Below are 24,463 nucleotides of genomic sequence, written 5' to 3'. Positions count from 1 at the left end.
GGCTGGCCTGACGCCAGGGCAGGGACTGCTGGTTTGCAATCTGGTGCCAGCAGGCCAGGAGAAAGGCGCAGCAGGCTGCGTGCCACTGTGGGAATCCTCGTTGCTGAGTAGCCAGCCGGGGGGATGGAGCACCTGAAGCTCCTCAAAGTTCCCAACCTGCTGGGAAGAGCACTCTCAGACAACTCTGTCCACCTATCCCTTCTCCCATGCAGCAAGCTCCATGCAAACCCTGCCCCTTCAGCAGTCCTCTTGCTGCTAGGAAGCCTCTCAGACCGCCTGCCTTTCCTTTGTCCCAGAGCAGCCAGATATGGATCCCTGTCCTCCACAAATGGCTGGAATCTCAGTCTCTCCAAGTATTCTTCCTGTCTTAGCTTTCCAACCCCACTAATCTGCAGAGCACCATGCAATGTAGGTTTGTGCACCAAAGCAGATCTCCAGGGCTGGGTGTTTAGCAGTCCTAGACTCCCACCCACTCCCTGCTCTGTTTCTCTACCCCCTGCCAGTGAGCTGGGGTTGGCAAAGGGCTTGGGTCCCGCTGGATCCAGGCTTTGGTATGTTACCCTGTTTCGTGAGGTCTACTCTGTCCTCCAGGTGTATGCAGTCTGGTGCAGCCTTCTTTTCTGTTGCTCTTCTAGGATTGGTTGTATTAACTATATTTTCATATTATATGTGGTTATGGAAGGTATTGTCTGTCTCACCTCTCACACCACCATCTTGAATCGCTGTTGGAATACATATTTTAAGACTATTAAAGTTCTGTTATTAACAGTATAAACTTGAATGTATATTAGTACTTAAAGATTCATGTTCAATGAAGAGGTAAATGTCTTTTCACATCTGATTAAAAATTCTTGTTATAACTTTTCATTCTGCATCTCTCTCAAATAAGCATCACAGTAGGATTGTGGAGTATAAATGATAAGAAGGGAAATCCATAGTTTTGTAACATTAAGTAGACAGAGGCTGATCATGAAGGGGGAAGTAAGCCCTAAAGTATGTGTATTTTGTGCCTTTTACCATTATCAGTATGGTGGAGATTGTGTTGCATTGGAAATTCACCTGATCTCTTAAAATCTTGACCTTTTAACAACAAGGGTTTGAACTTTATGGGTCCACTTTTATGTGGAATTTTTTCAATATGTATATTGGGAAAAGTTTCAGAGTTTTGTGTCAGTTTGAAAACATTTTTCTTTTCTCTAGCTTACTTTATTGTAAGAATACAGTATATAATATGTAACATACAATATGTGTTAATTTTATGTTTATTTTATTGGTAAGGTCAAAATACTTAGTGTGTAAGTTTTGGGGACATCAGAAGTTATACACAAATTTTCAACTGCATAGCAGTAGGTACCCCTAACCTCCATGTTATTCAGGAGTTGATTGTACTGATAATTATTGCAAGTCATGATGAGTACATGGGTCTTCATTATGCTCCTTTGTCTACATTTGTGTATGTTTGAAAATTTCTGTAATAAAATGTCAAAAAAATCTAATGGATGAGCCTGCTAATACATTGTTTCTGTTCTGTCAGCATAGTTTTCTGATACTTGCTTTGTTAGATCACTAGAGAACTACCTGAGTTTGTCGTTGTTTCTGGTTTCTATATCGACATAGTCTTTTTACCTTAGGAGTATTTTTTGTTCCTTTATGTGCTTTTTTTTTTTTTCTGTTTTCTTTTCTTAGACTTTTTAAATTTTATGTAGATATATTTATGAAATTAATATTTGAAAACAGCTTGAAATTTCTTATGTTTTATGGAAAACAGTAAGCCAGTATTCCTTTTTGTACTTAATATTGTATGTTTATACTCATCTGCTATTTCCTGACTTCCTTTTGTGTGTAGAACAGTGTTAGATTTCATATCGTTTATAAGATTTTGCATAAGATGTGCTTAAAGGATATTGTATTTTTTAGAACCATTTCTAAGAAGAGCCAAGACACCTAGATACAAACATTTAGATACTCTAGATTTTGAGTGATTAACTTCTGTCAGATCTGTTATACCTAATTCATCCATTGATTTAATAAATATTTGAGTTCCCACTTTAGGCACTTTTTTTTAGCTGAACAAGACAGACAAGGTCCCTTGCCCACACGAAGCTTACATCTTAGTGGGGTGATACATCATAAACAAGATAATTCATGTGGTGATCGATTTTGAGCTCATAATAGATGAGGTGTTGGAGAGTGATGGGAAGTAGCTATGTCAGATTGGGTACCCAGGAAAGGTGCCTTTGGGGGGATAACATTTTAGCCAGTATCAGAAAGACAAGATGAAACTGGCTTTTCATAGAGTTGGGGAAAGAGTGTTCTGAGAATACCTGCTACAGAGTCATGGAGGGAACTTGATATATTTTAAGTACAGTTGTTAAGCACGGTCGTGGCACTGACGTACATTTTAAAGTTTGCTCTAGCTGCTGTGTAGAGAAAGAATTGAAGGAGGGGCAGGAGTGGAAGCAGAGAGACTAGTTAGGAGATTCCTGCAATAATGACATGACAGTGGTTTGGACTAGGACATGGTAGTGGAGATGTAGAGAAATGGACATGTTTTTCAGGTGGGGAAAACGAGACTTGCTGATGGATTGAATGTACGGGATAAAGGGCAGTCAAGAATGATTTTTCCTTTTTCTTTTCTTTTGGCCTAACAACGTGGTGGATTTTGGTGCCATTTATTGAGATGGGAAAGGCTTGGGAAGGAACAAATTGGGGGTGTTGAGTGTGGGCTGGAGAAATCAAGAATTCTCTTTTGGACATTTATGGGATGCATAATAGACATCTTGGTAAGAACTGTTCTGTGTGTGAGTTGTCATCTTATGTTTTGTGAAAACTTCTAGGAAATCTTCTGATTTTGGAGGAATGGCTAAATATTGTGGTGTTACATAGTGGCTGTGTTTGGTTCATATACTGTACCTCCTTTTTTAATTGATACAGTTTATGTTCAGTCATGTGCAGTTGTGAAGTGTACAATTCAGTGAGTTTTGATAAATGTGGAAATCCTTGTAACTATGGCATTAGTAAAAATACAGAATATTTCCATTATACCAGAAGCCCCTGTGCCCCTTTCCAACCAATTCTCCACCCTAGAGGCAGTCACTTCTGATTTTTTTCACTATAGTTTTGCGTCTTGTAGAAATTCTTACAGACTCATATAAAATGTATTCAGCTGTGTGATGTCTTTCACTCAGTTTTTGAGAATAATGTGTATTGTAGCATAAGTTGTTTTGTTAAGCCGTGTTCCATTGAAAAGATACCATAATTTATCTTTTCTCCTTGTTTCTAGTTTTTGGCTATTGTAAATAAAGCTACTATGTACATTTGTGTAGAAATCTTTTGGTGAATATGTGTTTTCATTTCTCCTGGGTAAACCCTAGGAATGAAATTTTGGGCCACAGGTGTGTGTTTCATGTTATAAGACACTGCCAAACTCTTTTCAAAGTGGTTGTATCATTTTACACTATCAGCAATATAAGGGAATTCGGGTTGCTCCATGTCATCATACACATTTGGTAATATCTACCAGTACTTTTCATTTTAACCCATTGTAGTTGGTGTGAAATGGTACTTATGGAATTTTTTTTTACGATTTGATGCTTTTTATTGTAATATACATAAAACTTAACCATTTTAACCATTTTTAAGAGGTTATAGTTCCGTGGCACTGGGTATACTCACATTGTTGTGCAACCATCAACACCATCTGCCTTCAGAACTTTCATTTTCCCAAACTGAAACTGTACCCATTAAACAGTAACTTCCCAGTCCCTTCTCTTCCAGCACCTGGCAACCACCATTCTACTTTCTGTGTGACAGACTAGTTTCTTGTGACAAGTGGTCTCTTAACTACTCTAGGACTTCATATAAGTGGAATCATACAAGAGCTGTTCTTGTGGCTGGTTTATTTCACTAAGTATATTGTCTTCAAGGTTCATTTACATCGTGACATACATCAGAGCTTCCTTTTTAAAACAATGATATTTCATTGTATGTATATACCACATTTTGTTTATCCATTCATCCATCATGGACATTTGGGTAATCTTACTGTGTTTTCCTTTCCCTGATAATTAATGATTAGTGGTTGACAGCTTTTCATATGTTTATTGGCCACTCAGATACCTTTTTTGCCAGCTTTAAAAAAAGTGTTCTTCCCTTTTTATTACTGATTTATAAGCATTCCTTACGTTTTCTGGATGCAAGTCCTTTTTCAGATAAACCTATTGTGAATATTTTCTCCTTGACTGTGGCTTACCTTTCTTCCCCCTCTTCTTTTGATATATTAGAAGAGGGTAGAAACATCTTTTTGCCTTCATAAATCTGGAAGTATTCTTCAAGTGCTTGGCTGTCTGGGAGGTAGTCTTCATTGGAGTGATTCTGGGATGGGAGCTAGATGTTACAGAATACCTCCTAAGCATTTTATTACAGTATTATTATTTTAAATGTACGACTATCTAAACCCATTCAGAGATCAATTTGGTTTGAAAAACAATTTTTTAAAATTTTGTTTGGGAAAAAATGTTTTGTAGTACAGTATAGGGAATATAGTCAATAATACTGTAATAACTTTGTATGGTGACAGACGATAACTACACTTAGGTGGTGAGCATTCATATGTATAGAAACGTTACCCATCTGAAACTAAATATGTCAATTATACTTCAATAAATTTTTGAAGTTTTCTGCTCTGGTACATTGTAATCAACTAGGTGATTTTACTGTTTAACTGATTGAGGCCCTATCCTAGGAAAATAATTTACGACAAGCACTAAATAAATTTATCCTTGCTGTGTTAACTGTAATTATGAAAAATGAAATTAACTAAATGTCCATTGAGAAGAAAACTCTGATATATGAATCCAATGAAATAGTGTGTACAAAATTAGAAAATATGCTGTTGTACTAAGAAGCTGACTTTATGCAGTTACAAATATTTAAAATAACCATTGTAATCTGTGTTGCAAATTCCCCGTCTATAAAATGGGATAGTAAAATAGCTACCTCATAAGGTTGTCATATGGACTGAAGTAAAAGAATGCCCTAGAGTTATAGCTCGTGCCTGAGACACAGTGTGCAGTAAGTGCTACCTGAGCAGTAAGTGCTAGCTGTTGCTGTTACACAGTGCAGTGGTGTGTGTATAAAGGCTGTGGGATTGTGTGTTCCATTCATGTTTTATTAACGGGAATTGTTTTCCCCTTTCTTTTATCTACCATATTAAATCATCACTGAATTCAAACCACCATTTATACCGGTCTTAATCCATCAGTTTCTTTCCATCTCCATTGATTCTACCTAGTCTTAAGTTATTACCATTTTCTCTCAAATGGTCTCTCATTGCCTCCCAGCTTGCCTTATCACATCTTTTTTGCACCTCTTAGAATTTGTATTCTTTAATGGTGACTTTTGATGAGCAGAACTTTTAAATTCTGATGAACTCTTATCATGTTCTTTCTTTTCTGATTAGTACTTATTTGTGTTTTGTCTAAGAAATCTTTCTCTATCCCAAAGTCACTAAAATACTCTATTTTTTGTTTCCCTAGTAGCTTTAGTTTTAGTTCTTATGTTTTAGATAGTTCACTTCAAGTTAATTTTTTGTGTTTGATGTGGGATAAGAATAGAAGTTTATTCTTATATATGTCCACTTGTTCGAGCACCATTTATTGAAAAACACTTTGGTTTCTCCATTGATGTATCTTGGTACCTTGATCAGAAGTAAGTTGACCATATGTGTGTGGGTCTGTTTCTAGACTTTGTTCTGTCCCATTGATCTATTTGTCTGTCTGAGCACCAATACCACAGTGATTTCTGTGGCTTTATAGTAAACTCTAAATAAGGTAGTATAAACATCTTACTTTGTTTTCTTTTTCTTGATAGTTTTGGTTATTCTAAGTATTCTGTATTTCCATATGTATTTTAGAACCAGTTTTTCAGTTTCTCCAAAAAGTTTGGCTGGGATTTTTATTGATAATTTTATTTGATCCATAGATCACCTTGGGGAAAATTGACATTAAGCCCTTCAACTCAGGAATGTAGTACATTCTCTGCATTTATATAGATCTTTTTAAATTTTTCTCTGGAGTCTTTCATAGTTTTCATTGTAGAGGTCCTACACATTTTTTATTACATTTATTCCTAAATATTTTGTTTTTTAATATCATAAGTAGTATTTTAAAATTTCAGTTGATTTTTGCTATTACAAGGAAGGAATACAGTTATTTTTATTGAGCCTGTATCCTGTAACCTTGCTAAATTCATTAATTCTAGTAGGTTTCTTTTTTTTGCATATTCCTTAGGGTTTCTATATACACAATCATAAAGTTTATAAATAAACATAATTTTCTTCTAATATTTATGATTTTATTTATTGTTTTATTTCATTGGGTGGGACCTACAATAGAACAGAATAAAACAGAAGTAGAAATGGTGAGAGTGGGCATCCTTGCCTTGTCCAGTATTTGGGGAAAAGGATTCATTATGTCACCATTAATATGTTAGCTGTTCTTGTTTCATAGATGCCACCACCACCCCCAACTTTTGAGTCCTGAATCAGTGTTGAATTTTGTCAGATTATCTTTGTGCATTTATTGGTACACTCATACATGATTTCTTCATTTTGTTAAGTTGTAGAACACATTGATTTTTTAAAATTAAATGTTTTACTTGCGATCATTATAGATTCATATACATTGGTAAGAAATAATACAGAGAGATTCCATATACCCTACACAGTTTTCCCTATTGGTAACATTTTGCAAAAATGCAGTACATTGTCACTACCAATATATTGACATGGTCAAGATACAGAATTTTTCTATTACCATGAGGATCCCTCATACGGCCCTTTCATAGTCATCCCTATTTCCCTCCTGTCTCTACTCCTCTAGCCCCTGGGAACCACTAATCTCTTCTCCATTTCTATAGTTTGTCATTTCAAAAATGTTACACAAATGGAGTCATACAGAATGTACCCTTCTGGGGTTGGTCTTTTTTCTTTTTTTCCACTTTTTCTTGATGGTATGGATGTAGCACAGTTTTAACTGTTCATCCATTGAAGGACATCTAGGTTGTTTCTAGTTAGGGGCTATTAGGAGTAAAGCTGATATAAATGTTTATGTACAGGTTTTTGTGTGGACTTAAGTCTTCCTGTCTCTGGGATAAATGACAGTTTTTGGGTCATGTAGAAGTTGCATTTTAAAGTTAGCTTTTTATACATTGCCATGTTGTTTTCCAGAGTGGCTGCATCATACAGTGTATGAGTATCGAGATTTTCCACATCCTTGCCAGGGTTTTGTGGTGTCACTTTTTTATTTTAGCCATTCTAGTGCGTGTTCTAGTGATACCTTATTCTGGTTTTAATTTGCATTTCCATAATGGTTAATGATATTGAACATCTTTTCATATGCTTGTTTGCCATCTGTATATCTTTGTTGAAATGTCTTTTTGTGTCTTTTGCCCATTTTTATTGGATTTTTTTTTACTATTTTTGAGTTTTTTTATATGTTGTAGGTACTAGTCCTTTGTCTTTGTCAGACATGTCATTTGCAAATACTTTCTCCCAGACTATAACTTGTTTTTTAATCCTTCTAACAAGGTTTTTTGTAGAACAAAGTTTTTAATCTTCAAGAAATCCCACTGATTAGTTTCTCTTTTTATGGATCATGCTTTTGGTGTCAAATCTAAGAAGTCTTTGCTTTACCCTAGGTCCCAAAGGTTTCTCTTAACGTTTTTCCTAAAAGTTTTACAGTTTGGCATTTACATTTAAATCCATGATCCATTTTGAGTAAATTTATTTACATTTAAGTCCATGATCCATTTTGAGTAAATTTATTTATTTATTTGATATTTTTTAAATTGAAGTATAGCTGATATACAATATTACATTGGTTTCAATTGAGTAAGTGTTTATGTAAGTTAAGAGACTTGGGTCAAGTTTCATTTTTTACTGATGGATATCCATTTGCTCCAGTACATTTGTTGTAAAAGTAACCTCTATTGAATTATTACTTTTGCAGTTTGTCAAAAATCAGTTCAGCATATTTGTGTGGGTCTATTTCTGGGTTTTCTGTTCCATTCCATTGATTTATGTGCCTGTCCTCCTGTCAATACTACATAGTCTTAATTACTGTACCTATATAATAATTCTGGAAATTGGGTAAATGATTCCTCCCATTTTCTAGTCAAAATTGATTTAACTATTTTAGTACCTTTGCCTTTCCACATAAATTTTAGAGTAATGTTATCTATATTAACAAAAAATTATTACTGGGATTTTGATAGAAATTGCATTAATCCTTATACTAATTTGGGGAAAATCAACATACTTACTGTGTTGAACCTTTCAATCCATGAACACATGTCTCTCCATTTATGTCTTTGATTCTTTTCGTAACCATTGTAGAGTTTTCAGCATACAAATACTGTACATGTTTTGTTAGATTTACACCTAGTATTTCATTTTTTTTGAGCAATTGTAAGTGGTATTGCCTTTAAAATTTCAGTGTCCATGAAATCATTGCTAGTATATTAAAATAAGATGGACTTTTGTATCTTGTATCTGTGATCTTGCTGAACTTGCTTATTAGTTTTGTAGATCTTTGGGATTTTTTTTGTAGACAATCATGTCATCTGTAGATGGCAGTATGATTTTTCCCTTTCCAGTCTGTGTGCCATCTGTTTCTTTTTCTTGCCTTATTGCAAGAACTTCCAGTGCTATGTTGAATAAGATTGGTGAGAGTGGACATCCTTGCCTTGTTCCTGATCCTGGGAAAGCATTCAGTCTTTTACTATTAACTGTAGGTTTTTGGTAGACGTTCTTCATTAAATTGATAAAATTGCTCTTCTGAGAGTTTTTATCAATGGGTATTGAATTTTGTCAGATGCTTTTCTGCATCAGTTGCTATGATTGTGTGATATTTCTTCTTTAGCCTATAAATATGATAGGTTATGTTGGTTTTCTAGTACTGAACTAGCATTGTGTCCTTGAACTAAACCTCATTTAATTATGGTATATAATTCTTTTTGTATGTTGTTGAATTCTGTTGGCTGATATTTTGAGAAGGAATTTTATTTCTGAACTCATGAGGGAGGTTCTGTAGTTTTGTTTGGTGGTGGTGGTGGTGATTGTTTTGAGACTGTCTTTGGTTTTGGTATCAGGAGAATTTTTCTCCATTTGGTGTGATAAAAATGACTTTCTCATTAATTTTGTTATTGTGGTAAAATGAATTTACAGATTTCTAAAATATTGAACCAACCTTGTACTCTAGAAGTAGACACCTAAATAATCATGATACAGTACCTTTTAAAATATATTGCTGGATTTGATTTGTTGATTGTTTTTTTGAGGATAATTGGTCTGTACCTGTACAGGACGTTGTTGTTGTTGTGTTTTGGTAAGGCTTTCCATATTAGGGTTATGCAGGACTTGGTGAATGCATTGGGAAGTGTATCATTCTGTGTTTTCTGAAAGTTTGTATAAGATCGGCATTATTTTGTAAGGACATATTTGATAAAATTTACCAGTAAAGCCATCTAAGCCTGGAGTTTTCTTTGTGAAAAGGTTTTGAAGATTCAATCATTTTTCGTCATCTTTTAGAGCAATTTTAGGGTCATAGCAAAATTGAGCACAAAGTAGAGAGTTCCCATATACTCACTGCCCCTACACATGAATAGCCTACCCCAGCATCAGCATCTTGCACAACAGTGTCACTATTTATTGCATTTGATGAATATACACTAACAAGTCATTGTCACGCAGAGTCCTTAGTTTACATTAGGTTTCACTCTTCATATTGTGCTTTCTGTGGGTTTTGACAAATGTATCCATCATCATACAGAATAGTTTCATTGCCCTGTGCTCTATTTGTCCTGTCCCCAGTCCCTGGCAACTGCTGATCTTTTTACCGTCTCCATAGTTTTGCCTTCTCCAAAAGGTCATTTGATTAGGATTAGACAGTATGTAGTCTTTTCAGGTTGGCTTCTTTGACTTAGTAGCATTTAAGTTTCCTCTACGTCTTTTCATGGCTTGTTTTTCTTTTTAGCACTGAATAACGTTCCATTGTCTGGAAGTACTACAGTTTATTTATTCATTCAGTCATGAAGGATATCTTTGTTGCTTCCAAGTATTGGTTGTTATGGATAAAGCTGTTATATCTGACAGCCCTTTGTCAGATAAGTTTTTTGCAAAATTTTCTCCTAGTGTATGGCTTGTCTTCTCATTCTTTTGACAGATTCAGTTTTTAAGATTTATATAAAGCTATTTACAGATTTTCTTTTTCTTCTTGTATATGTTTTGTTAACTTTTGTCTTTCAGATAATTTTCTCTATTTCATCCAAGTTGGCAAATTTACAGGCATAAAATTATATTTTTAATGCCTCCGATGTCCCCTTGTTCATTTGTGATATGGTCAATACGTGTTTTATCTTTTTCTTGATTAGTTAGGGATTCATCAACTTTATTAATATTTTCAAAGAGCTAATATTTGGTTTTGTTTATTTTTCTAACTGTTTCATTAATTTATACCCTTTATTTCCTTTCTAGTAACTTTGGGATAATTTGCTCTTTTTTTCCTAGCTTCTTAAGACGGAAGCTTCAATCACTGGTTTTAAACCTTTCTTTCTTCTTTTCTAATATAAGTACTTAAAGCTGTATATTTCCCTTTAAGTGCATCCCACAAATGTTGGTAAGTTGTGTTTCATTATCATTGAGTTTGAACTATTTTCTTACTTCCTTTTTGATTTCTTCTTTGACCCATAGGTTATTTAGGAATGTGTTGCTTAATTTCTAAATATTTGGGAGTATTTTAAATATCAACTTAAAATTTATTCTGGTGTCAACAAAGAATATACTTATCTAATTTCAGTCCTTTGAGTTGAATTGATACTATTTACGGTCCAGCATATGTCGGTGAACATTCCATGTGGACTTGAAAAGAATGTATTTTATGTAGTTGTTAGGTGTGGTGTTCTGTAATTCCTTCAGTAAGCTTTTTTTTTAAATGTGTCCAGCATTTATCATTATAATCAGCAAGGGGACAAATCTGCTATGAGCTACTCCAACATTATCAATATATTTTTTATATATTATTTCTTCTTAATATATTCTGTCTGGAGGCATTCTAATGGCAGATACATTAAAATATAATAAGCTAAAAAGAGGTTATGTTATGGTTTGTTTGATTTGAGTCTAGGTAAATACTGTCTTTATCCAGTACATGTGATGTAATTATAAGATCTTTATGTATATTAAATTGATATCACTTCATTAATATGCATACTCCTACTGAAAAAAAAGTTTACTTTTCATGCCTTGTTACTTAAATTAAGGGTGTGACATAATATTTGCTGAATTCATTAAAGATTTGTCTGTTTCTCAAGGTTCCTTCTCTCCACAGTGGCCTCACACCTGAAACATGGCTACAGATTGGCTGGGCAGTATTGTGTCCATCAACTGTGGAGATAGCTTGGGTGTCTATCAAGGAAGAGTGTCAGCAGTGGATCAGGTTAGCCAGACCATTTCTCTTACCCGGCCTTTCCACAATGGAGTGAAGTGCCTCGTGCCAGAAGTCACCTTCAGGTGAGTATCCTGAGTGATTGTTTCAAATTCAGTTTGATGGTCTGTGGAGCCTGAACCTAGGTCTGATTGCCAGTATTCTCTTGCATAGGACTGCTTGTGAGAAGAGTCTTGTAAGGGGTGAATTTGCAGTATTAGATCTTATAGTCCAGCTGCTGTTTCAGCAGACTTTGTGTTGTAATTAGCTTTTAGCTAATGATTCAGGATTTGTAAAACATTTTTCTTATCTCTGTCAGGCATGCAATATTATATTATTTAAATGGGTCAAATTCAGAATAAACTTTGTTTTCTTTTATGGTTTCAGATTTTCTCTCTCAGTTTTGCATTATTACTTGTGTTTTCTTACATCTAAGGTCTTTATTGATATTTTCCCCCATGTATAAACATATCTCTCTTTGTCAATTTAAATTACACTTTATCTCCAGGAGCACAACTGTAGCCAGTAGCGAAAGTCCTCAGTTATAAGAATGTATTTTTTTTAGTGTTTGCCATCAGATCTCAAGTTCAGTTGTCTTCAGAGCCCTCCTTTCACCAAATTGGCAGAAAACCTCTCTTTCTTATGTTTAAAAAAAAAGAGACTGTGGGGCAAGAGCTTCCTTGACTTTCTGAACAGTACCTGCACATAACCTTTTCTTTAGGCGTGTCCATTCTTATTTCTTACCTCCTCTGAAGTCTCAGTAGAAGAAAGAACCTTTGTGTTCAAGGGCTAAGCGTATCGTGTATGCTTTATATGCTGTATTTCCTATCTCCTTTGAGACCCTCCTCCATCTCTTTTGTGTCTTCAGCTTCAACTTTTATTTATACTGTCTCTTTCCTCTTTGTATTCTGACATTCCCACGCCTCCCACGTAATAAAAACAACGCCCACACACCCCTTGCCTTTGCTACTAGGTATTGTGCTGTCAGTTCCCTTCTCTTTCTACCCACAGGAGTTGGTATTGGCAGAGTAGTCTGCTTTCATTCCCTTTGTGGCCTCATTTTGTAGTCCCTCCTTGCCTTACTGTCGTCTTTTTTCTAACTTTGTCATCTTACTAAACTAATTCTTGCCAAGGTTACAGATGACCTAGTTGCCAAATTCAGTGCCAGTATCTCAATTCTAATCTTAGCCAGATGTTCCCCAATGGTTGAAATGCCCTTTTCTTAGTTTCTTTGCCACCTCCTTCTATATATTCTTTAATTCCTTTGTGTGTTTTTTTTTTTTCAGGTTCCTTTTCTTCTGTTCACTTTTTTAAGATTGGTTTTACTCAAAATTTTTAATTTTTTTCTCAGCCTGCATTCTCTTTAGACAATCTCATGTGTACCTTCTTAGGTACACTTTAATGAGACCCCAATCTCTAATTTAGACCAATTCTCTGAGCTCCAGACTCTTTATTTTAATTGTCTTTGTTATTTCCAAGCAGATATCCCACAGATATCTTAAATTCAAGATTTTCAAAGCTGAACTCATTATGTTACATGCAGATTTGTTCTTCCAAAGATCTGCCCTTAATTGGTGACTAATGACACCTTTCACCTAAGTTACAAACTTAGGAATCATAATAAATTCTTTCTCTTTGATCCTCATGTTCAGTCACTAAGTCCTGTGTCTTCTAAGTGTCTCTTGGTTTCATCCTCCCTCTCCCTTTGCATTGTCACTTGCCCTGTTCATCCCCTTATTTCTTGCCTGGTCCCCAGACTGGCCCTCCTGCCTCTGGTTTCTCCAGCTTCCTGATGACCACCAGAAAAACCTACTGTGATTATCATCTGGCCTCTGATCACCTCCACAGCCTTACTTCCTGAGGGCCTTTCACAAGCATCTTTACCTTTAGTGACTCCATAACATTTGCAGTTCCTCAAATGGGCCATGTTTTCTCAATTTTAGTCTTGGCCTAAGATGCCCCTTTCCCTGCTATATTCTGCTTGGCTAACTCTTAGTTTTCTAGCCCTTATTTTTCCCACCCAGGCTTAGCCTAAGTGTTTTATCCATCTCTGCCAAACTAACTTATGTATTTTGCTTTTGGGCTCTCTTGTGCCCTATGCATACTTCTGTCATAGTATTTAACACTTTTGATTAGTTTATTTTTCTCTCTGACCAGACTGTGAGTTCTTTGTGGGCATGTGTTGCTTTTCATCTCTACCTATGCCATTCCTCACACGGGGCTTACCACATAGTGAGTACTGCACATATGCCCACTGAATGAGGAAGGGAGTGAGTACTTGAAAAGAGCCATTAAGCATTCTGGAAATATAAGATGCTAACTATAGTTTTGTGATTGGCGAAGGCCTCTTTAAAGGCCAGTGCTGTGTCAGTTGGTGGCTGAGCCTGGTCTTCAAGTGCTTTACCACCTTTCCTCGTTTTTGCCTCTGATAATTCATTGAAATGCAGCCCTGCAATTAAGAGGTACAGACTTCCAGTTATAAAAAATAAGTCACAGGGATATAAAGCACAGCATAGGGAATATAGTCAATTATATTGTAATAACTTTGTATGGTAACTAGACATTGTGGTGATCATTTTGTAATGAATATAAATTTTGGATCACTATGTTGTACTCCTAAAACAAATACAATATTGTGTGTCAACTATATTTCAATTTAAAAAAAGGATAAAAGAAAAAAGAAATGCAGTCCTACAAGGTATAGCTGATTGCTATTGATCCCAGTGTCATCACTGTTACATTACTGTAGTTTTGAGACTTGGACTCTTTTGTGTATTTCAGGGCAGGTGACATTACAGAATTAAAAATTCTGGAGATACCAGGTCCTGGAGAAAACCAACATTTTGGAGACCTTCTTCAGACAGAATTAGGCCCTTCTGGTGTTGGGTACCAAGTGGGTATCAATCAGAATGGCACGGGAAAGTTGGTCAAGAAGCCAACCTCTTCCAGCAGTGCCCCTCAGAATATCCCTAAGAGGACAGATGTGAAGAGCCAGGAGGTGGCCATCTCCCCGCAGCAGCAACAGTGCTCGAAGAGCTATGTGGACAGGCACATGGACTCCTTGAGTCAGTCCAAAAGTTTCCGTCGGCGGCACAACTCTTGTAAGTTGGATCAAATTAATATTTCTTCTTAACTTGATGTTTCAGGTCTATAATTCTAATCTCTCCTGTTCTTTAAACAAGTCCTTTATTATCCTTAGAAAAGGATACTGTCAGACCTTCAGAGAAATACATTCTGGGTCTTTTTTTCCAGGGCTGTTCCCTTAAGATACTAAGGGAGAGGAAATGAACTGCTAGAGACTCCTACCAACTCCCTGCCCTCTCCCACCACTTCCCTTCCTTCAGGAACAGTCAGTGATCTGCCTAGAGATTACACAGACAAAAGTGATGTTGTCCTTAATGGGTCGGGTCACTGATGGTGGTGATGATGTCTGAGTTGAACCTGCACTTGGGCTATTCCCGGGGATTCTTGAATAACTTCTTCCTGTGATTTGGCTCCCATCCTCGGTTAAAGGGGAGGAAGAGACTGGCATAGACATCTCTATGATCTTATGGTTTCTGACAGACTGACAGTGTTTTATTTGCTGTATTCACTGTCCCTACTGGCACATCAAGGAGAGCATGCACTGGTGTGTGTTGATGTTCAGTTTTGTTTGGTACTGACAAATTGTTAAATGCCATTTGCTCATTGTAGAACCATAGTTAATTCACCAGAATCTGATATGCTCTTTAACATACTCACTAAAATAATGTAACAATGAATTTTAACACATTCACTAGAATCTATATGGCACCTGTGTTGGGGGCCGATATTTTTAATTTTGAAAATGCCTGATTCCATGAATAAACTATTGAAGTTTTTTTTTTTTTTTTTTTTTTTTTTTAGATAATTATTTTTTATTGAAGGGTAGTTGACACACAGTATTACATTACATTAGTTTCAGGTGTACAACACAGTGATTCAACATTTATATACATGATAATTCTAAGTACCAGCTATCACCATACCAAGTTGTTACAATATTTTGACTATATTCCTTATGCTATACATTACATCCCGGTTGCTTATTTATTTTACAATTGGAAGTGTGTACTTTTTCTTGGTTGTTGTTGTTAGGGCATCTCTCATTTTTATTGATCAAATGGTTGTTAACAACAATAAAATTCTGTATAGGGGAGTCAATGCTCAATGCACAATCATTAATCCACCCCAAGCCTAATTTTCGTCAGTCTCCAATCTTCTGAAGCATAACGAACAAGTTCTTACATGGAGAACAAATTCTTACATAGTGAATAAGTTACATGGTGAACAGTACAAGGGCAGTCATCACAGAAACTTTTGGTTTTGCTCATGCATTATGAACTATAAACAGTCAGTTCAAATATGAATACACATTTGATTTTTATACTTGATTTATATGTGGATACCACATTTCTCTCTTTATTATTTTTAATAAGATGCTGAAGTGGTAGGTAGATACAACATAAAGGTAGAAAACATAGTTTAGTGTTGTAAGAGAGCAAATGTAGATGATCAGGTGTGTGCCTGTAGACTATGTGTTAATCCAAGCTAGACAAGGGCAATAAAACATCCACATATGCAGAAGATTTCTCTCAGAACAGGGGGGGTGAGGTTCTAAGCCTCACCTCTGTTGATCCCCAATTTCTCACCTGATGACCCCCCAGCGACTGTGCCTGTCTTAGGTTGTTCCTCCCTTGAGGAATCTTACCCGTCTCTGGCTAACCAGTCATCTTCCGGGGCCACACAGGGAAATGTTAAGTTGGTAAGTGAGAGAGAAGCCTTATTGTTTGAAATGGTTAGCTTTTTATTTCTTTGCATATTTATGCCCTGTGGCTTCTATGCCCAGCATTTGTCTTGAGGTATCTTTACCACTTGGAGGAGTTATGATACTCGGTAAATTTGATATGAGGCACGAATTCTATTTAAGAATTCGTTGTAATTAGGAAGGAAGAAGAAAAGCTATAGAAGTAGCAGGCGGGAGAAAACATGGGAAGATTGATTATTTCTTTGACATATCTTCTTGTAGAGTAACTTCAGCATGTATATATTTTAAGCTACTACTTAAATTGCGCACACACATTAACATAATAGGAGTATAGTTACATAACCAAAGCATACCTGTAATTACCAGCCATCTCCAGTGAAACCAAGAAAACCAGTTAGGCACCCTAGGCATTTGTGAAAACTTATCAATGATATGATGGTTATTATCTAACTGAATTTGAGTAGTTTGAGAAAAATCAGACAAATTAAAACAACCCATTCCTGGGCACTGTTCACATCCCATATGTTCTTTTAACAGTAAATAGTCTGTAGTTGTAAGATTTTGGAGCGCTACAATTTGCAGTTCTCCTAATTCTTGGTTGAGTTCCAACAGTATAGATCCAGTCAAATTTGTTGTTTTACTGTATGCACAGGCCAGCTTAGATATCTCCTTCATTCCCATGGCAAGTCCAGGAGCTGGTGGGATGAGTGCATCTACAGCTGTAGCAGTGCGTGGATCTTTGTTGGGGTTTTTTGATGATCATCTTCTGGCATGAGTCTTCCCGAGAGTGCTGATGTTGGAAGTTCTCTTTCATATCGTTTCTTAGTTCATTTTCGGGGTAGCCAAATTAGGCTTTGATCCTCTGTATAAACACAAACAGACCCTTTGCCTACACTTTTATATGTCCTTTATATTATTGTGTAGAACTCATTAGAGGTCACCACATAGGAACTGCATTTTTTTTTTTTTTTTAATCATTAATCTACACTTACATGACGAATACTTACGAATACTTTGTTTACTAGGCTCTCCCCTATACCAGGTCCCCCCTATATACTCCTTTACAGTCACTGTCCATCAGCGTAGCAACCTGTTGTAGAATCACTACTTGTCTTCTCTGTGTTGTACAGCCCTCCCCTTTCTCCCACCCCGCTATGGATGCTAATCTTAATACCCCCCTACTTCTCCACCCCTTATCCCTCCCTACCCACCCATCCTCCCCAGTCCCTTTCCCTTTGGTACCTGTTAGTCCATTCTTGAGTTCTGTGATTCTGCTGCTGTTTTGTTCCTTCAGTTTTTCCTTTGTTCTTATATTCCACAGATGAGTGAAATCATTTGGTATTTCTCTTTCTCTGCTTGGCTTGTTTCACTGAGCAAAATACCCTCCAGCTCCATCCATGTTGCTGCAAATGGTTGGATTTGCCCTTTTCTTATGGCTGAGTAGTATTCCATTGTGTATATGTACCACATCTTCTTTATCCATTCATCTATCGATGGACATTTAGGTTGCTTCCAATTCTTGGCTATTGTAAATAGTGCTGCGATAAACATAGGGGTGCACTGATCTTTCTCATACTTGATTGCTGCATTCTTAGGGTAAATTCCTAGGAGTGCAATTCCTGGGTCAAATGGTAAGTCTGTTTTGAGCATTTTGATGTACCTCCATACTGCTTTCCACAATGGTTGAACAAGTTTACATTCCCACCAGCAGTGTAGGAGGGTTCCCCTTTCTCCACAGCCTCGCCAACATTTGTTGTTGTTTGTCTTTTGGATATTGAAGTTTTGAAGTTAAAAAAATGTATTTCCAGGCACTTCCCTTCTTAAGTAACTATCTGAACTCACAATGACTGAAAACCTGAGACTGAAATTAAATTGTTACTTCTTCTGCATCCTTTGAAAACCTGTAGAATGCTTGGATAGAAAATGACTCTTTCCATTTCTACTTTAACCTTCTCTACTTAAGTTGCTTTATTCTTCTTTTAAAAAATAAACCTTTTTTCCTTACCAGAAATATTGACTTGTTTGTTAAAAGTTCAAATATTCAAGCAGTGTATTATCTGTCATGTACTAGGAGGTACATAAGCAATTTTAAGCAAAAAAAATATTTTTTCTTACATATTCCCCCCCCATTATAAACATCTTACATTACTATTGTATATTTGTTACAATTACTGAACCTACATTGATACATTATCAACTAAAGTCTGTATTTTATTTAGATTGTCTTTGTTCTCACCTAATGTCCTTGTTACAGACTCTCACATTACACTTAGTAGTCATGTCTCTTCTTGGCTCTGAGGTTTTAAACACTTCCTTTTTTTCTGATGACCTAGACAGTTTTGATCAGTTATGGTTAGGTATTTTGTATAATATCCCTCAATTGGTATTGGATGTTTTGGGTCATGTGTTTTGGGGATGAAGACCACAGAGATAAAGTGTCATTTTCATCATATCACATCAAGGGTATGTATAGTGAACATGCTTAATGACTTTGATGTTGACCTTGATCACCTGTGTGTCAGATTTCTCTTCCAGAATGTCTGTGACCTGGGCATTCGATGATGAGATGAGGATTGGTTTGTGGAAGAAGGTAGAGTTCATTTATTTCTCTGTTCAGTGAACTCTGCAAGCTGAATAGAAAGGTCTGCCAGATACTGACAGATATTCCAAGGAAATAAATTAGTTTTCTATTTCATTGATGAACGACAAAATGGAGCATTTTTCTCATTAGAGATCTATAAATAGAATTTTCTTGATGTTGAAGCTAGTAGATTTGTAAAGCTGTAGGACTATAATCTCTTAAATTCTGGCTTTTCATTTTATTAAAAGTAATAATAATAATAATAATATGGGAGAAATGTGGGATTCACATATAAATCAAGTATAAAAATCAAACGAATATTCACATTTGACCTGATTGTTTATAGTTCATGATGCGTGATCAAAATCGAAAGTTTCTGTGACGACTGCCCTTGCACTGTTCACCATGTAAGAACTTATTCACTATGTAAGAACTTGTTCACCATGTAAGAACTTGTTCATTATGCTTCAGAAGATTGGAGACTGTTGAGAATTAGGCTTGGGGTTGATTAATGATTGTGCATTGAGTCCCCTATACAGAATTTTATTGTTGTTAACAACCATTTGATCAATAAATATGAGAGATGCCCTCTCAAAAAAAAAAAAATTCTGGCTTTTAAGTGTTCTTTCAAGGTTGGTAATGAACTGTGGAAGGATTTTTTGGTTCTGTTTACCTAATCCAATATTGATGAGAAATTTCGCACAAGCAATTTTAATCTCTTCCTTTGGGCTGGAGGGAGCATGTTATAAAGAGTCGTTTCTGTCATCTTGGTCATTGAACTGACCACTCAGAACACTTGTCAAGTAGGTAAACGGAACATCATTACTGGGGAGCAGAGGGGACACACTTGAGTTCCCAGAGAGCAGAGAGAAACCACTTGAGGCCTTCTAAGGATATAGGTCTGTTCAGTGTAGCAGTGATCCTACCATCTGAGGTCAGAAAGCTATTTTTTGGCAAGTTTTCATGATTATATTGTGACTTCTTAACCTCTTTGGGTGTGTTTTATATATCCAACAGACTTAAAAACCCTGGTGCTGCTTTTGGAGCTCAAGAAGTTGACTAATTACTAGAACCTAAAATTTGGGAGTTGGAAAAAAGGTCCCAGATTCTCTTAGGCACCTCCTCACGAGGCTTGTTGAGTCCGGCATTAAAACATTTGTAGTTTGACCTTCAGGTGCTCTTTAGCGTGCCAAGTGCAGGACAAAGTTCTCCTTTACAATATGTGTGTGACAAAACCCAATAAATAAGTGGCACTGAGGGTTACACAACAATGGGTTTGTTATAATTTATCCTGGCCAAACAGCTTCTGTGCCAAAGGCTGGCAGCAAAATGGCACAGGAAGGCGGCCAACCTCTAGTCTTAACACATACTTGGCCCTTGTAAATTGAAAGGTAAAGAAATCCAGGAGCACCGTTTATCTTTTCCAAGGAAAGTGCTTTTCTCTTTCAGTGGCCAAAGGCAGGTTTAATACAGAGTCAGGTCCTTTGGGCTGAGTAAGCCAAATACTGAGATAGCTTATTCATCCAGGACTTCCCATATTTGTATTAAAGTATGAGGAAGGGGACGAGTAAGAAACAACTGAGCATGTTAGCCTGCTTTTCTATTTTTTAAATAGTCTCTCATCTTTTTCTTGCTGACCCTGTGATGTCAGTATTTCCTCTTCAAAATTTTTCACTCTGTGCTTTTCTGACAATATTTGGAACATAGCTGGACCTTGTATGTTTGTCAAATGAATGAACGGAAGATCTGTATTTAGAGGGAACATGAGGAAATTCCTGGTATCTTTTAAAGACATAACTCTGGGTTTGGTTACAAGTGATGTTTGTAGAGTCCTATGGTTAAACTGAAAATGTTTTCGCATTTGGCTGCTTTTACTTTACCCTGTCTGCTCTCCTATTGATTAATTGCTTGTCTTCATCTGTTATTGTGATAGGTCTGGGATAGCTCATTGTCATTTCGTACTGGACATGACTGAACTACTTTCCTCTGAAGGTCTTGCCTCATACGCCTTCTTGTATTATTGTTGACTTCCTCTTCCTGTCCTTTTCAGTCACGCAATATGCTTGGCGTACTTTTTGATTGTTCCCTTTCTCATAGTTAATCTCAAATTGCCTTTTCTTTTATAACCTCTTCAGACTCAACTTTTGCTGTTTGGGTGTTTTGGTTTGTTTTTTGATATGGCTGTTTTATTTCTTAATTCAGCAGAGATTTATGTACTTACGGTAGACCAGGCATAGTGTTGGGTGACAGGTCTGAATGACATGGTTCTGCCTTCTGTTGGCTTACAAGCTACTTGAGGAATTAGCATAAGAATGCCAATAACTGATCTTCTCCTTGATTAGTTTCCCACAATTCCACAGATTGAAGAATACTGCAGAGAGAAGAAGGGGCTATAAGCACTTGGCTACAGAGTTATGGAGAAGCACCTGCAGGAGGCTCAGCTGTACAAGGAGAAAGGGCACCAGCGTTACCGGGAAGGGAAGCACCGAGATGCTGTGAGTAGGTACCATCGAGCTCTGTTCAGCTGCGGGGTCTGGATCCAAGTCTGCCCTCCCCGATACCTAATCTAGGACCTCAGGGCCCAGCCCTCACACCTGAACAAGAAAACACGCTGCATGGCCCAGACAGACTGCTACAAAATCTGGCTGCCTGTCTCCTTCAGATGGAGCCAGTCAACTATGAATGAGTGAAAGAGCACAGTCAGAAAGTCCTGGAACGACATCCTGATAATGCCAAGGCCTTGTATAGGGCTGGAGTGGCCTTTTTCCATCTGCAGGACTATGACCAGGCCCGGCACTACCTCCTGACTGCTGTCCATAGGCAGCCAAAGGACGCCAGTGTCTGGCCGTACCTCCAGCTGACACAGGAGGAGCTCAGTAGCTTCCATGGGAAAGAGCAGCAGCTGTTCCTGGGCATGTTTGGTTAACAGGAAGAACGATGCTCCTCCACCTGAACTTAGGTGAACCATAAAGACCCACTGGCGGGGAACCTGAGCCTCAGCAAGAGAAACTAACCCCATACCTCTGACCCAGTGGATTTCTGTGTCTAGTTCTGCACAGACTTTGCCACTTACACACTCGGTGTCTCATTTTGCCTATCCATCTATGTGTTTATATAAGCCTTTAATACATAGTGTCTCGGGGGACATTTGCCTTGAGAAATAAAACCAGAAAACATTCATCAGCTGTGGGTGGGACCAGTCATATCTGTGGCATAGATTTTAGCGGTGGATATTGTTAGATGTATTCATATACAGCAGAGGCTAGCAGAGGGTGAAATAATACGGTAGGCAGAAAGGAGTCTCTTCCTTTGTTTCCTCAGATGCCCGAAGCCAAAGTCATACAGGCCCCAAACAGAGAAATACATACTTTTTTGTGAAACTAGACAGTTATAAATTGGCCTACATGGCTTAAATGGAAGATTTGAAATTAACTGTTTTTGATTGATTCCATATTTTTTTCTTAATATTCTATGTACAATCAGATTCTTTTTCCCCTACAAAACTATCTGGTTCCTATTATTTCTTTTGGTAATTTCTGTTACTCAGATCATTAATATAATATACATATTTATTTTTCATTAAATGCTTCTGTCTTAAAACATCTAGAGTCAAACATTTAAGTAGTTATGTAATAACTTTTCAGCCCTCATGCCAAAAAAACACCCAAGGAAGCATTTAAATTTTTAGTAGGTGCATATCTGTAGTATGCTCATTTCTCTAAAAAACATAGGAAAAACAGATTACCAAGTCTTATAGAAACATTACTGTAAGAGCAGGATAAAAACATAAATCTATTCTTTACCTGTCACCTTGTATTTTGTAAGAGCTCAGTTCCTTACAAAGAATGGAAATAATCAGGAAGGGTTCTCCTTCCTTAGTGCCTTTTAAATACCTCATGTAACTTTCTTGAAGCTTGTTGGGCACAGGTGCAGGCTGCAGATCTGGTGTGGTCATGGCTCCGTAGGTCAACCTTTGTCTTTCTGCACACTCATTGTGAACAGTGTCCACAATGTATGAATTCTACAGAGTAGATGAGACCATTTGGCACTGCCTTTGCCTTTGTGAGTGGAAGTGAGGAGCCCTATGTCCTTAGCCATCCTATAACCACAAATTTTAGGAGAAAAACCTTAGTCCTGCCAAGTGTAAATGAATTATTCTCCCTTTATGTAACACTCCCCTCTCCCAGTGAGCTAGGCTCCTCTTTGTATCTCCCTCCCTGTACCCTTAAATAGTAAAACCATCAGCTTACAACAAAAAGATTCTCTACCAAATAATCTAAGTCCAAGGACAGAACTAACAAAAGTAGAGTATTTTATTCTTCTTCCAAGCTTCTTAAATTTCTAAGCCTAGATTGTTGACAAATTATGTCATGGTTGCATGTTTTTTTGTTTGGGGCTGGTTTTGCTTGCTTTCTTTTTTTTTCTAATGACTTGATGTTACAATAAGCTATCTCCTACATGAATGAAAAAAACAAAATATTTAAAAATGTTAAAAAAAAAAGAATGCCAATAACTACAGAACAAAGCAGCTAGTAGAGGGTAAGTGCTAGATGGATGGTACCCACACTGCTGCGGGTGATCAGATGGAATTGATTTTTCAGCTGGAGTAATCAAAGACTGTGTTTGGGCTGAGTCTGTAACATTAAAAATGAGAAATAGTTGAAAAGGTCATCAGTAGCTATGCTGTATATCAATATTGTATGATATATATAAAAAATCCTATAAAAAATAAGATACTTGGAGAAATCTTTACAAAACAGGAAGGAGCTCCTAAGCCAGAATGGAGGGTATAGAACTTTATAAGATGGATGCATTTTTTTACTAAAAGGAAAACATATGTCAAAATGTTAAGTATTTGCAATTTTATATATATCTTATGCATTGTTTACTATGAGAATTTGTTAACAAGTTATTTTTTTAAAAGGAATACATGTTACCTGTTGCTTTTGAATTCCTTGTTTTCGGGTTCTTTTAACTGTTAGTTCTTGTAACTGCCTGTGCCTGTGAGAGTTACATGGTTTTCCTACTCTTGTTTCTGTTTTTTTGTATGTGGGAATAGTGTGGAATTTGGAATCTGGTAGATCAAAGTTCAAATTCTAATCAGACATTTATTAGCTATGTAAATTTGGAGCACCCTTAGTTTCCTCGTTTGTAGAATGATAATTTGAATCAGGTTGTTTTGGAGATGAACTGAGATAATGTATACATCAAAGCCTAAGTAAGACAGTGGCAGGCACATGGGTTCTTTGGGGTGGAGTCTTTCATATATTTCTTTCCTTTACTCTCAGCTAATAAATGACTGTTGACAGTAATCTTTAAGTATTTTCACACCTTTCTAATTCCTTAAAATACCTTAGAGTGTTATAATAATTAATGAAGTAATTGTTGTAAAAAAGCTCCTGGAAAATGGTAAAGTACTAGGTATATTACATCTGTTAAGATGATGTTGCTGTAATAGAAAACCCTACTCAGTGGTTCAGATAATAAAGAAATTATGTCACAGTCAGTCCAGAGGTTGGACATTTCCAGATAGAGAACAGTCAGGGCTTTAGCCTTATTTCTTAGAAGCTGTCCTTTGTGTGTAGCTTCATCTTCAAATTTATAGTTTGGCTC

General features: G+C 36.6%; 1 protein-coding gene and 1 pseudogene across 4 annotated transcripts in view; both read left to right on the top strand.

The window, feature by feature from the left end:
• Positions 1-24,463, top strand: part of EDC3 (enhancer of mRNA decapping 3) — an 83,811-nt gene that overhangs the window by 15,870 nt on the left and 43,478 nt on the right. For all 4 annotated transcript variants that reach the window (XR_008992674.1, XM_057488979.1, XM_036907694.2 and 1 more), the window contains exons 2-3: positions 11,388-11,569; positions 14,265-14,584. Coding sequence is in view for 3 of the 4 variants with exons in the window: in XM_057488979.1 (XP_057344962.1) it covers positions 11,406-11,569; positions 14,265-14,584 (484 nt within the window). In the remaining variant the exon portion in view is untranslated. The remainder of the gene's footprint in view (positions 1-11,387; positions 11,570-14,264; positions 14,585-24,463) is intronic.
• On the top strand, positions 19,460-23,739 carry LOC130679635 (tetratricopeptide repeat protein 9C-like; annotated as a pseudogene).

Source organism: Manis pentadactyla, chromosome 11 (assembly GCF_030020395.1).
Source record: "Manis pentadactyla isolate mManPen7 chromosome 11, mManPen7.hap1, whole genome shotgun sequence".
In the NCBI taxonomy this organism is placed as follows: domain Eukaryota; kingdom Metazoa; phylum Chordata; class Mammalia; order Pholidota; family Manidae; genus Manis; species Manis pentadactyla.
This window is presented reverse-complemented; position numbering and strand designations above follow the sequence as displayed.